This window comes from Podarcis raffonei, chromosome 6 (assembly GCF_027172205.1).
Source record: "Podarcis raffonei isolate rPodRaf1 chromosome 6, rPodRaf1.pri, whole genome shotgun sequence".
Taxonomy (NCBI): Eukaryota; Metazoa; Chordata; class Lepidosauria; order Squamata; family Lacertidae; genus Podarcis; species Podarcis raffonei.
This window is the reverse complement of record NC_070607.1, coordinates 77,512,101-77,526,680: the sequence shown is the minus strand read 5'-3', so window position 1 is coordinate 77,526,680 and position 14,580 is coordinate 77,512,101. Positions and strand designations below refer to the sequence as shown.

General features: G+C 46.5%; 1 protein-coding gene across 2 annotated transcripts in view; it reads right to left on the bottom strand.

Moving 5' to 3' along the window:
* Positions 1–13,665, bottom strand: part of RIMS4 (regulating synaptic membrane exocytosis 4) — a 106,410-nt gene extending 92,745 nt beyond the window's left edge. For both annotated transcript variants that reach the window (XM_053394112.1, XM_053394113.1), the window contains exon 1: positions 13,359–13,665. In XM_053394112.1, the coding sequence (XP_053250087.1) occupies positions 13,359–13,455 (97 nt within the window). In that variant the 5' untranslated portion in view covers positions 13,456–13,665. The remainder of the gene's footprint in view (positions 1–13,358) is intronic.
* Between the last annotated feature and the right edge of the window lie 915 nt (positions 13,666–14,580).

Genomic DNA, 14,580 nt, shown 5'->3' with positions numbered 1-14,580 from the left:
CTATAATTGAAGTACTTGAGAAACAGACGGTTCTGGCCATGTTTAATATTGTGAAGCCTCTGCATCCAGCTTTCTAACATGGCACTAACACCTTTAAAAAGGATCACAGTATATATGTAAATACTCCAATTGCTTTCGGGTTGTGAGGATGCGGACCATGCCATGACTTAGCAGAAGCTGGGCAAACTGAATGGCTTGGTGGATGGGAGCAGCTGCAATAATTTGAAAAGTGGTACCGGAAAAGAAAATTAAACAGCATCCATATTCAAAATTTCCACAGCTGTAGAAACTAGCAAGTTGGGGAGAAAGCTAGCTTAGATGTGCTACTTTCCTCTATGCCAAGAGGAAGAAGGCACCCAAACATGTAATCTCTCATGCACAGTCTGCAGTAGCATAAGAATATCATACAATATTTCTGAATTTGAATATTTGCTCAAAAAAACCTGAACCACCCATAATGCAATCATGCTAAAGCTTTTTGATTGTTTTATTTTTTAAAACCACTGTTTTTCTTCCTCTCCTGGATCAAATCCGTTTAGTCCTTCCGCCTTTTCTCAGCTTGCAACCTTGTTGTCAGGCTTTCAGAGTGATAAAGAAGAACCAGTTTGAAGATCACAAGGGGCACACAAATGCTACACAGGATCACCACCACTGAGGATGCCAGCTTTTTACTTACTCCATTTTTCAGGGAGAGATTCAGCAAGTGCCAGCTTCTTCCAGCACCAGTGGGGTTTTGAAGTTAAAGGAGGGCTAGAGCCCCAAGGAATCGTCTTAAAATTCTGCAGGTAAAATTTCGACTCCTTCTCTAGCGTCTGTTGTTCATGAGTAACCCAAAGCTACATTCTTCCTTGGAGAAAGAGTGTGCGTGTGCTTGGGGGAGGACTCAGCTGTTGTCCAAGCTGCCCTGCTCCCACCCCTGCTTCTATAGGAAGCCATGCAAAAGGCTCTAACAGTCTCTCCTAGGGATGAAAGAGAAATTTGATTCAGTCTGAACTTAAAGGCATACCAGCCTCATTTGCACTTTCTGAAACAAGAATCGAAAACACAGCAATCCTTCAGGATTCACTCAAGTTTTTGCAGTGCAGTTCACCTGCCAAGTTATGTGTGCACAAATGCATACAATAGGGTAAAGTTTGCAATAAAATGCATGTACTGCTGAAAACAACATAGGAAAAGGTGATATATTAGGGGAAATTTCTTGGCAAAAATCTATAATATTAGGCGAAAATGTATATATTAAGAATCATTCACACTAAAATGATGATGGATGAGGGCTTTAAAAAATATAATGTGGAAAATTAAATTTAAGATTGCAAAAAAATGAGAAACTGAGGGAAACTACAACTGACAGATTCACCCATCCATAATCTCAACTGCTGTCCAGGTTATCTTTTCCTCCAACTTCCATTTAATAATAATAATAATAATAATAATAATAATAATAATAATAATAATATGAACATATCACCAAACAACTCGCGAAGCTGAAGAAACCCACACAGGGTAGATTAAAAAGCTGTGACACAACTTCTCTGCTGAAGTTCAGCATCCCCACAAATGCTACACCTGAATGCAGCGACCGAACATGATGATCAAATAAGAAAAAATGACAAGCTGCTTCTTTCTCTCTCCCGAGCCAGGAGGGGATCACTTAACAGGCAGAGGGGTTGAAACCAAGAAAAGCACAGAGGTCCTTGGTGAAAATAAAAGGAGTGGGATGAGGAAGGAAACGCTTCCTTTGAGAAGCACTAGATTTTCAGACCCAGAGGGAATCAGAGAAACAGACCAAGATTTTTCCTCTCTGCATATGGCCCTCCCTCCCTCTCCCATGCTAAATGTGGGACTAAGGATGGGGAATCCTTTTCAGTCTGAGGGCCATATTCCATTCTGAGCATTCTTGTGGGGGGCACATGCCAGGGGTGGGCGGGACCAGAGTCAAAAGCAGGTAGAGCGACTAATGCAAATATTATCTTTGTACAGTAGGCTCGTTTCTACATGTACTCTTCCCTATCCTCCGTCCAGGATGCTGTTCAGGAGGGAATGTGGCTTGGAGAGAATCCCAGGTGCTCGACAGAGACAGAGCCTATGGCCCACAACTCTGTGTCTGACAAATCTGAAGAATCATGAATTGTGCAGGCTGTTTATGTTAGCCAGATTTAATATGTTTCCCTCGAAGATAGTGAGAGGAAGATATTTAGCTCTCCCAGAATCAGAGTGTCTCTGCAAAACAGGAACCTGATACTTTGGAGCATATTTTCTTTTCTTGTGAATTTTGGCATTTATGCCAGAAGACAATTATTGGAGGCCTTACAACTCAATAGGCTGAATTCTATGATACCAACGGTTCAGGACCTGCTTTCGGGCAGGAATGATCAAATTACATTAATAGTGGCTGAATTTTTGAGTGCTGTCCATGTAGAAAGACTGGACCATTATAAAGAGATTTAGTGGTTCTTAATTGATCGGTCAGCATCTTAAAAAGCAGAGACATCACCTTGCCAACAAAGGTCTGTATAGTAAAAGCTATGGTTTTCCCAGTAGTGATGTATGGAAGTGAGAGCTGGACCATAAAGAAGGCTGATCGCCAAAGAATTGATGCTTTTGAATTATGGTGCTGGAGGAGACTCTTGAGAGTCCCATGGACTGCAAGAAGATCAAACCTATCCATTCTGAAGGAAATCAGCCCTGAGTGCCCACTGGAAGGACAGATCGTGAAGCTGAGGCTCCAATACTTTGGCCACCTCATGAGAAGAGAAGACTCCCTGGAAAAGACCCTGATGCTGGGAAAGACGGAGGGCACAAGGAGAAGGGGACGGCAGAGGACGAGATGGTTGGACAGTGTTCTCGAAGCTACAAACATGAGTCTGGCCAAACTGCGGGAGGCAGTGGAAGACAGGAGTGCCTGGCGTGCTCTGGTCCGTGGGGTCACGAAGAGTCGGACACGACTAAACGACTAAACGACAACAACAATTGATCGGTGATGTGGTAGTGTTGTATTATTTATGCAAATTGATTTCCTCTGGAGTTAAAGATCTGACTGGGACAAACCTTGTTATGCCGAGCTCGTATTTTGCACAATTTGTATACGGTGTCTGTTTGATAATGTGTGGTTTGCTATGCCTAATAAAGGATATTTGATGAACTCTGTGTCAGACCGAGCCCATGTGTCAGGCTTGCGCCCACAGGAAAGATGCTTGACCTGCTTTGTCTTGGTTCCTCTCCCCCAAATCCTGAAGGCTCCAGAAACGGTGGTGATGGCAGTTACTGCCAAGCTCATCTTTCCTTCGTTCTCTTAACTTGTTCCACAGAGCAGCCACACTGTGGAGTGAAACACAAAGCCAATCGTGCCAGCGACCTTCATTTCTCATATGGGGCCCTGAGGCACTCTGGGAAATGAAGTTGGCCTGGACCTCCACTCCGCAGCATGCCAGCTCTGTGGGAAAAGTTAAAGAAAAATAGGGGTGGGGGAGAAACAAACCACCATCACTGTAGGGTCTCAGACCTGCACCCAGTAGTCCTACCCAAACAGTGCCACAGATTCTGCACCCCTGGTCTTCACTTTCCAGATGCTTTAAAGGAACCATGGTTGGGACTCAGCTATACAGCTGCAAATAAAACGTTTTAAATATATTGTAAAGTGCAATATACAAATATTGGCAACAGATGGCAACAGTGAGCTGGGGCAAATTCAACGTGTTTTTCAAAATGTTTTTGTTTTTTTTAAAGCATTTTCACAGCGTTGTTTTTTTTATATATTTGTGTAGATTCCATCTTGGTTGTCCTTCTTTTCATATATGAGTTTTGCGTAACTATTCTGGGAATCATGTTTTAAAGTGGCTAAGTAAATAATTTTTTCTCAGTAGCACTACTGCAATACTTTGACTGTTCCATGAGCCTTTGAGATGAGACTTAAGTCTTCCCAACACATCAAAATACCCAACTGCATTTTACCCTTCATACTATACCAACTGCATTTTACACTTTACAGGCTATTCCTGCAAGCCACTGCGCAAGCAATATTCCTTCTAGATGCAACAGAAGAAATACAGTTCAGGAGGGGAGTAGGCTTGCTGCACTAAGGAGCAATATCCAGGTTGCTTAAAGGATGGGATGCTGCAAAGGCCAACGAAATGGAGACCGACTGCTCAGCCTTCAAGGAAAGGCTCCTCATTTGCTCAGAACGACGCTCTACCTGACATCAAGTCACTGTGAATCCTGCCCTGCTGGTGATAGCTGGGTGTCTTCAAGGAGATGCGAGAAGGACTTACCAGGATTTATGCTCTGGGCTGACGACAGATAAAAGTTATGAGACGGATTTGTGAAAACTGCTCAGCTATGAAATCACTTTCTTCACCAGAAAGTCTGTTTTCCTTGTGGCTCCTCTGACGGCCTGGCATTAGGTAGGTACATACTGTCTCTCCATTTCATCACACAGAAAGCAATGGAGGAACTGCTGCATTTGGAGCAAAACCACTTTATGCAAATAGACTGGTAGGTCCAATATATATATATATATATATATATATATATATATATATATAGTGCCAAGGAAATGGGCAGCGGAAGAAAATTAAAGGACCAAGTTTGTGGGGAGAAAAAGCCATTCAGCAAGACAAGGCTTTGTTTAAATAAATAAATAAGAAGCGAGCAAACAAACAAGCCAAGCAGATGCTCCTCTAATGACCTATGACCTTTCCCCTCAGGAATATTTCAGTCTTCTGCCCAGAATTTCTGGCTTTTATCATTTATCTATTTTGTACTCCACCCATTTGACTGGGTTAACATGCAGGCAGTGTTCAACCCAGTTGCCCAGTAATAATAAATAATAATAATAATAATAATAATAATAATAATAATAATAATTTTTTATTTATACCCCGCCCTTCCTGGTTCAGAAAACTGGGCTCAGGGCGGCGAACAACAAATTTAAAACACTTACTTGTAATACAACATAGAGCAGCATAAAATACAGGATAAAAGCATGAATAAGAATAAAATTCAAAGTTCAAAAATCAATTTGGGGGAAATCCATCCAATAAGCATTAGATAGTCACCAGGGCTAGCTGGCTGAATTAGTCCTACTTGGGCCAGCGAGGAGGCCAAGGGGGAATTAGCTGTGGGGTCTCAGAGTGGGTAATCTTCATAAAAGGGGAGGGAAGAGAAGGGAAATAAAAGATCAGGCTGAATTCAAATTAAAGGCCAGGCGGAATAGCTCTGTCTTACAGGCCCGATGGAAGGAGGTTAAATCCTGAAAGGCCCTAGTCTCATGGGACAGTAAGCAGTAAACTGCTGCTTGGTCAGGAAATTTAAAAAACAACAACCAACACCATTATTTAATACATAAAGTTTAATCTGAAAGCTTTTCTTCTTTAGTTTGACTTACTATGGTCCTCCTCACAAAACAAGCTTTATGGAAATAGTCCTGCAACCAACATGAGCTAGCGATGAGAGTGGTTGCTAGTCTCCATTTGATAATTAATGGCAGCTCCTGTAGACTCACCCACAACTAATAAGTCCACTTCCTGCCTCCAGATGTCCAGTAATCACAAGATAAAGCATGGAAGACTAGGTAAAAATCCTCAGCTATTTAATGATTGGGGAATTGTGCTCAAATTTCCACTCCCGTGGTTCTCCTAGCACTGGGTCACTCGATTTTGTCATGAAGTAGGGAATAATCCCACAATATGTATGTGACAGGTTGACTTCCCTCTTTTTCACACAGAAATGTTTGTTGTGTTTAGGGTGCAAAGTAGAATTCCACGCCCCTGTGGAAAATGGCAAACCCATCACCTGCCCATCGTATTTTTGCACTTTCTTTTTTCTTGCACAGAAATGGCATTGGAAGAGTTGGCAGTTGGTTTCTGCAAGTACTGGCCATCTGAAGTAGAAAGCCTTACTGCTGCCCTTGTATTTTATCCTTATTAGAGAGTGTACACTTTTCAGCATGTCAACACAGTTTGGCTGATTCAAAATCAAAAATAAAATCATTGTTTTGCTAATGCAATATGAGTGTTAGTAGGATTCGGCCCTAACGGTTCATTATGGTGTCCTAATATCATGCTGTCCCCTTTTTCAGAAGGAAGAGATATACTGGAGAAATTTCACTCACCACTCTGTTCCTTCCTAACTTGCCCACTGCTGCTGTTGTAGAAACTTCAATAGTCATCCTTTTCCCTATAAAGAGGATATGTCACCAACTTGCTACTGCTCCAGGGGTGGGAAAAAGTCATTCTCACCAGTTACTTCTGTTGCATGAATTTTGCCTGCCCAGTCCTTTCCTGGTGATCACAGGACCGTTCTATCCAATATCTGGGACTCTTCTGCTACTCCAAATGGACCAAAGTTCTAACTTAACTACCTTGAGACTGTAGAAGGCTGTAGAAGGGAGAGACTTTTACAGCAAAAAAAAAGCCTTTATACAGCAAAGCTCATTGGGAATTTGGGTGAAACTGTTGAAAGCTGACTACAGGAGAAGTGAAGGGAAAGGAAGGTCAATCTCACTCCCCGCCAATCGAAGATCACCTCTGTAAACTGCCAGTATTTTGCAGGAGGGATTTGACTGCAAACCAGAAATTTAGGTTTGTACAGTTCACATGGATCAAAGATCTCTGCTTCCCCAGTTCAACAAATCCACTCAAAACAAAACACAGACTTCTTGTGACATTGAAACGGAGGGGCAGAACAAAGGAACGGCTAACAGGAAGACATTTAACCTGCATACAAGCAAATCAGGATGGATACTCATTATACAACCTTCCCACAAACAAATTGGAACAAAAGCTCAATAAAGTCCGGACATAGTCTAACCTCCATGTAAGCACTGTATAAGCAAATCAGGATGCATGCTCAGTCAACAGGTTTACTGGAAGAGCCCAAAAACAGAGTGCTGGAGCTGCATTTTAAGTCACAGCCGGCAGCCTGCAAACCAAACCTGCTCCCTGCAAGCCCTGCTAGGCCTCTTGTCTCAATCCCCGGCCTCATCTTGGCCCTGCCTCCTCCTACCATAGATTGCAGTAACTTTCTGCAGTAGGGCAGCTACTGTTCGTCACTGCGTGTGTATGCTGGGGGCGAGGGCAGGAAGAGACACTATAGGGAGCAGAGGAAAATCTCCCCCTCCTACAATCCCCCTTCTGAGCTCCTGAGCGAAATGGACAAGCTTCACCTGTCGCTCCAGTCCAAATATAATACCAAAATTTGAAATGGGCTTTGCAAACTTCTAGTCGATTTCAACTCCTTTTGCTCAAGAAAGCAAAATCATAAAAAGCCATACTGAGCATTGTGGCTCCTTGAAGGCTTAAAGGTATTATGGCATAAGCCTTTGTGAGCAAAAGTTTCCTACATTGTATGCAAGGAGTGCAAGGGGGGTGGCAAATGAAAGCAGCGAGGTCAAAGCGAAATGCAATGTAAAAAATGACAGTGAGCCTTCACAAACATATTCAGCTTGATCAATGTGACCTCACAGTGAGGCAGGTTAGGCTCTGCAAGGGGCTGGACGATGAGCCTTGAGGTCCCTTCCAACTCTATGATTCTAGGCTGAAAGCTGGTGGAGCAATCACCAAGCTAGCTTCATGGGTGAACAAGGATTTGAACCCAGGACTAGCTTGAATATTATCTGCATTAAGTTGCACTAGTTCTGCCACATTAACGGTGTTGGGCTGTGTACACACTCCCATTTAGTGTACTCCCATAGCTGGCCTGGGAAGCAGTGCACAGAGGGAGGGCATCAGCCACAATCCATATGTATCCTGTCGTTCCTTACAAAACGCTGTGTTTTGGTGCATTCTCCACAAACCAGCATCAATCTAAATTGCAAAAATGAACTAACCGCCACTGTTTTAAGCTGCTTATTTGTACAAAACCCTAGTTTGCTGCAGTGGCGTAGCGTGGGTTGTCAGCACCCGGGGCAAGGCAAGTAATTTGCGCCCCCTAACCCTAACCCCCAGATGTTGTGCCTGGTGCGGCTGGCCCCCCCTGCACCCCCCACGCTACGCCACTGCTTGTACCTGTTTTGGGCATAACCTCTGAGGATCATCTTGTCCAACCCCCTGCAATGCAGGAATCTCAGCTAAAGCATCCATGACAGATGGCCATCCAAACTCTGTGTAGAAACCTCAAAGGAAGGAGAGTCCATCCTCTGCTAAGGAGGACCATTCTACTGTTGAACTGCTCTGTCAGAAAGTTCTTTCTGATGTTTAGTCAGAATCTTTTTTCTTGTAACATGAATCCATTGGTTTAGGACCAGTTGTAGCTTGCAGCTTACACAGTGAAACCCTAGCCCTGTCTACATAGAACGTAGAGTGAATTCAGTGGGGCTATCTCCTACATAAGGGGGGTTAGGATGGCAGGCTTTCTGTACAAAGCCAAAAATCCTATCCTTTGCTCCACACACTGTTCCCTCTGGCCTCGCCCTCCACTAGGATGCGGTCCGTGAAACGTTGCAGAAGATGGAATGCAGCGCCCAGCTGAAAAAAGATTCCCACATGGAACTCAGTGACTTTTAGCATGTAAGTGGACTCCTCTCCAGTAAATCTGTGGTGAATCCCATTTTCGGTTTGCATTAGTGAAATCCAGCATAAAAGGACTGCAGTGAAGGGAATAAATGCAGAACAGGATATACCGTAGCTTCACCTTATCCTTTGACTCCTCTCCTCTCTCTCTCCCTGGAGAAATGAAGCAGTGACCCGACAAGGAGTAGCGAAGGATGGGCGTGTTTCGTCCCTGATCCGGATGAGATCAAGGCGCCGGCAACGGGAAGGAGGCGGGGGAGAAGCAGGAGCAGGCCAGCCGGGGCTGCTCCAGACCGCCCCCCCATCTCTCCCATTGCCGCTGGAGGGGTCATGGAGGCACTGAGCCCGGGAGGCGAGTAGCCAGCCAGGGCGCACCCACCCAACCTCGCCGCGCGCCCAGGCGCGCTGCTCTCTCCAGCTTCCTCCCGGCCGGGCCAGCGGCTCCACCTCTTCCTTTGCCTCTTTGAGGCGCTTAATTCCCAGCAAGCGATTAGCAGGCTCGGATCGGATCCTGCGGCAGGCGGCGCCTCCACCTCCTCCTCCTCCCGGCTTTGCTGCTGCTGCTGCGCGGCTCTTTTCCCTCCACCAACGGTGCGCTGCGCCTTGGAGAGGTTCCCGCTTCCTCGAGTGGGGCCGGCCAAACGGAGACGACGACGCCCCACTCCAACCAAGCCTCGATTGCTTGTCCCTTCCCTCTGGACTCGCGCCCCCCCAGATGTTGCGCCCGGTGCGGCCGGCACCCCTGGCACCCCCCACGCTACGCCACTGGTTTGCTGTAACCGTAAACCATCAACTGAACTGCCCAGTTCCAAGCACACTCCAAAATACTTTTGTCTAGACTGATATCATCCATCCTGAGGAAATGAATTCATCCAGTAATATGTATTTGGAAGGTTAGATCCTCGTCTTGGATCAGCTGTCCCAGATGGGATGTTTTCATATTTTGGGGCCACAAATTATTCTTCTTAGCAATCAAGAGTGTTCGAATTCAGCTTCTTTGCAGACGTAGCCAAGCACAAGGGCACACCTGCACCAATTGTTTTCCCCCCAATGGTTTGCACCTGTGTGTGCCACAAAGAGCTTATGCAGTCTGCACAGTATCCTGCATTCTGCCTTGATTAATACTCCATGCCCAGATGCTAACCTTTGTGTGATGTCTATTGTGCCTGGTTAGATATTCCACAGTGTCCCTAATCTAGGACATTATTTTCCTCGAGTATGTTTTTTTTAACACCTTTCTTTATTTCTGTTCAATTAAGGTGAAATGGGCGCTTTCCTTCCTATTTACCCATCAAATAGGCATCAGTCCTCCCGCACCAATACACACTTCAAGCTGCTTTATTGTGTGCTTCTGGCAGATTTCCCTCTTGAAGTTGAATAGCCTCCATTAATTCCAAACATTTCTCTCTTTTTCTTTCCCTCTCACATACAGGCAAATACAGGGTCCCTATGAATGTCCTTTTTGTTGTGAATTCATGATTATTTCTGCTCACTTATGGTATCGGGGTTGTTGTACACAATCCCATTTTCAATACTATATTCACCAGGAAACATTTCGGGTCAGACACACTGCTTTGTTTCCAACCAGTGCATGTCCCATAACTTAAATCCTATAACTTTTTAATCCCGCAAATGTTTGTCCTGCACTTCTTGGGCTGTAGCCGCCTCCAGATGACATTAATACAATAACACTGGGGAAGCATCGCAGAACAACTAATGAAGAAGAAAGCTGTGTGGACGGTCGAGAATAAATCCATCACTAGCGCACTATTACTGCAACGGTGTCAGGTTGCAGAATACATCTGCAAACAAACAACAGGTCTGGAGGAACCCACAAGGTTATTAGTTTACTCTGCTTTTAATCTGTTAGGAGCCACCTAGAGTGGTTGGGGAAACCCAGCCAGATGGGCAGGGTATAAATATATTATTATTATTATTATTATTATTATTATTATTATTATTAATTATTACTACTACTACTACTACTACTACTACTACTACTACTACTACTATAGCACATCAATATAATGTGCTGTGTCTGCATATTAACCATGATTTCCAAAGGAAGAAGTACAAAAAGCACCCAGGAACAGGAGCATAGTTTAAGGTTGCTTCGTATGTTCTCAAGTCGGACCACTGTTCCATCAAGCTCAGTAATGTCTACACTGACTGGAAGCAGCTCTCCAGGGTTTCAGACTGGGGATGGTCTCAGCCTTACTTGGAGATGCTAGGGCTTTAACCTGGGGCCTGAGCAGGAAGCACACGAGGGAAGGAAATGCGGAGCAAGGGAAGGAAATCAAGGAACGGCAATTGCCAAACCGTTGTGAAAAATTGTAGCGGAGGGGCATCAGTGCACACATACCTCTATTATCAGGCAAACATTGATCCTACAGATTAGTTGAAGTGCAGCTGCACCAATAGCCAGAGCTGACAATAATAAACTGGTGATAATATGCAGCAGTCCTGTGCATGTAAAACAGATCTTTCTCCTCTCATACTGTCAACGATGGCTATGGTGTTGCTTTGAACAGGGAAGCATGGCTGTCATGCATGGTGTGAGTGGTGCACCTCCTGATGCCCAAGAAAAGGCCACTTCTCCAGTCAAAAATGGTAAGACATGAGTGGCGTGTTTTTTTCTGGTCCTGCCTCAGGTTTACTCCATCCTCCAGTTCAGGCTCAAGAATGGCAGGATGGAGAATTCCCTCTCCAGAGGATCAAGGGGTTTAGCGGCACAATCTGGGGAATTCAATATAAGGGCCATTTTGAGAATGGTCACCAAATGCACACTGAACAAGGAGTTGAGGCAGTACTTGCTCCTGAAGACCACCCCTATACAGGAGATCCAAAATTTAAAACTTTGTTTGGTTTAATAAGACAGGGTTTCCTGTATCCAGCAAAAAAGACCCTCCCCTTCAAAGTCAATAAGTCACAGGATTAATTTCATTAGACACATCTACTCCCAGCACAATGCTATTCTAACAAATTCATAAATTTGCCTGGGTGAAAGCTTCACAGTCAACAGATTACCTTTAAACTCGCATATTCTTGAAATGTATTAAATCCATCTGTCTCAATTAGCATATTTATCAATTAATTACAGCGGGAGTGTTTATTCTGGGAGCAGTGAAGCTTGCCATCTGAATAGAAGGGCAGTCTTTTGTTTTTATGAGACCAGAATGTGCACTCAGAGAGGGCTTTATTTTTTGGTTGTATTTAAAGTTTCCCCTTTCATCACATTCCCCAGAAGGCTGAGGAGCTTAATAGACAGATTAAGACTTGCACCATGCTTTTATAAATACATTGACTTCAGTGTAAATCAAAAAGCAGAGAGGTCACTTGATTGTGCCTAAGGATGACCCTTTAAACCCCGCACACTAATTCAGGGTCGTAACTTGGTATGCCTCACACTGCAAACACACAGCATGTGTGGTAGGCAGTGGCTGGCAGACTGCTAGTCAGGCGGTTTAAGTAGGGTGTCATCTGCAGCTCATACTGAGTCAGGGAGGGGTTGAGTCAGTGGATCCATGACCACACAGTCCTGCTGAAAGCCAAGCAGTGCCCCCAAATCTGATCCATCGTGTCCTTCTCATTCCAGTATCCTGTAGGCTAACAGCACCCACCATCTGCATTGGCATTCGTACCTTTACTAACCCAAACACACACACACACACACACACACACACACACACCAAGCTTCTTACCCATCCACCTTGAGGCCACCAACAGCAACTTCTGTTGCCCCCTTCATTAGTCCAGCCCATTCATATTACAGTGGTACCTCGGGTTACATACGCTTCAGGTTACATACGCTTCAGATTACAGACTCCGCTAACCCAGAAATAATACCTCAGGTTAAGAACTTTGCTTCGGGATGAGAACGGAAATCGTGCTCCAGTGGCACGGCAGCAGCAGGAAGCCCCATTAGCTAAAGTGGTGCTTCAGGTTAAGAACAGTTTCAGGTTAAGAGTGGACCTCCAGAACGAATTAAGTACTTAACCCGAGGTACCACTGTATTGGTCTTCACCACCAACTATCTCATTCCTTTCATTCCTCTCTATGTATGCAATCATTACACCACTAGATTTCCACTCTCCCCTTTTCCTGTGGTCTGCCCCCAAAGTGCCCTTGGCCTGTGCAACATGAATCTACCACTCCCACCCCACAAGTTCTTTTAGTTTTGCTCATGCCTTTCACACCAGAGGAATGCCAAAAAAAAAAGCATTCTCCATCACCCACAGCACACGAAGATAGATAGAGAGAGAGAGAGAGAGAGATAGACAAACAAACAAACAAACACACACACCCTGTCAATTCCATTCAAGCTATTTTCACAGCAGGTCGTAGACATGTGGACGGTAGGGGAGCCAATATTGAAGCAGCTCTTGCGCCATCAAATTGTGTGTGTGTATTAATGTGTGCGTATAATTCCCACAGACACACGTTTCTACAGATGTACCACAATGAAAAGTTAATCCACACAACTGGAGCTGGCTTCCTTTTCTCCCTCCTCTGCACCTCTAGAATCTAATCTTTGCACCCTTCCTCTTGGCTGCTGTTTACCTGGGAGAGAGATGGCAGACATGACTGAGGGATGTGGAACAACTGTTAACTCTATGCAGCCTGTCCATTTGTTTAATTGGTACTGTTCCATCCCAGCTTTTTCTTCAAGGAGCTCAAGGTGGGTCCCACGCCAAGCATCCCCCCCAACCCCACCCCCCAACACAAGCCTCTCCTTCGCTCCAACTATTAACCCCTTTGCTGCCGACATGCCTCGGTTTTCTCCCCAGCTCCGGCTGCCTTCGTCCGCTTCCCTTTTGCTCTCCCCCCCTCCCACCCCGCGCCGAGTCTTACCCGCGTCCTCCTCGTCGAAGCTGTTCATGCAGGGGAAGTAAATGGCCAGGGCCTCGAAGGACGCGGAGAGGCTGAGGCGGCTCTGCGATCGCTCCATGAAAAGCCCCGAGCCCGGGGCGCCGCCGGGGGCTTCGGCCGCAGCCTGCGGCTTGGCCAGCTTCGACGCCCCATTCTTCACTCGGAGCACAGCCCGCGGCGTCTTGGCTACTGTGGGGGGGCCTTAGGGAGGTGAGAAATGGGCTGACCGGGGTGGGGGATATGAGGCGGGGGGTGGGTGAGGGGGGGTGACAGAAGAACGGACTTGAACCCACCGGCGACGGAGATGGGAGGGAGGGAGAAAGAGAAGGTGATGCTGAGGAGGGAACGCGCAGGGAAGATGCTAGTGGTACCCAGGAAACTGAGCGCCCGGGAGAAAGGATGCTGGTGGTACCCAAGAGAGGAAGGATGCAGGCAGTACCCGAGAGAGGAAGGATGCTGGCGGTACCCGAGAGAGGAAGGATGCTGGTGGTACCCGAGAGAGAAAGGATGCTGGTGGTACCCAAGAGAGAAAGGATGCTGGTGGTACCCAAAGGGAGGATGGATGCGGTGAGGAAGGATGCTGCCAAGAGAGCTGCTTCTTCCAGCTGCCGCTCTTTTCCCGAGGAGAGATGCTGCAGCTGCTCTTTTGCCCCCAGGGAGGAGAGGAAGGAGGCTGCTGTGATCCCCGATGCAGATGTCAGGATGGAGCCCGATGCCCTTGCGTCGCCGCGAAGTCTGCGGCTCCCGGCGAGAGAACCACCTGCTGCTCCGCCCGCTCTCCCCGGGCGTCCACGGCTCTTCCCGCGGAGGCGCGTCTGGCTCTTCTCGCCGCGTCCCCCACCGCCAGGCTGCGCTCCTCGCGGCTGCCCGTCTCCGGCTCTCAATGGCTCTTCATTCAGCCCGGCGTCGGGGGCGGGAGCTGCGGCCGTGAAGTCATCCCGGGAAAGCCGGCGCGGCCAATCGGAGCCCGAGGGCGGGCAGAGAGGGGCAGTCGCTAGGGCTTGAAAGGGGACCCGCCGCTGGATAAGGGTTGGCGGCGGCCGTTGCCAGGCGGAAAGCGACGGAGCATGCGCCCTCGCGCCTTTTGTGTGGCGGCGGCTGCGGCGGACGGTTTGCAGCCCATCGATTTCACGCTGGCTGTAGGATGTTCAGCACCATTCAATCACAGAATCATGGGATTGTAGAGTTGGAAGGGACCACGAGG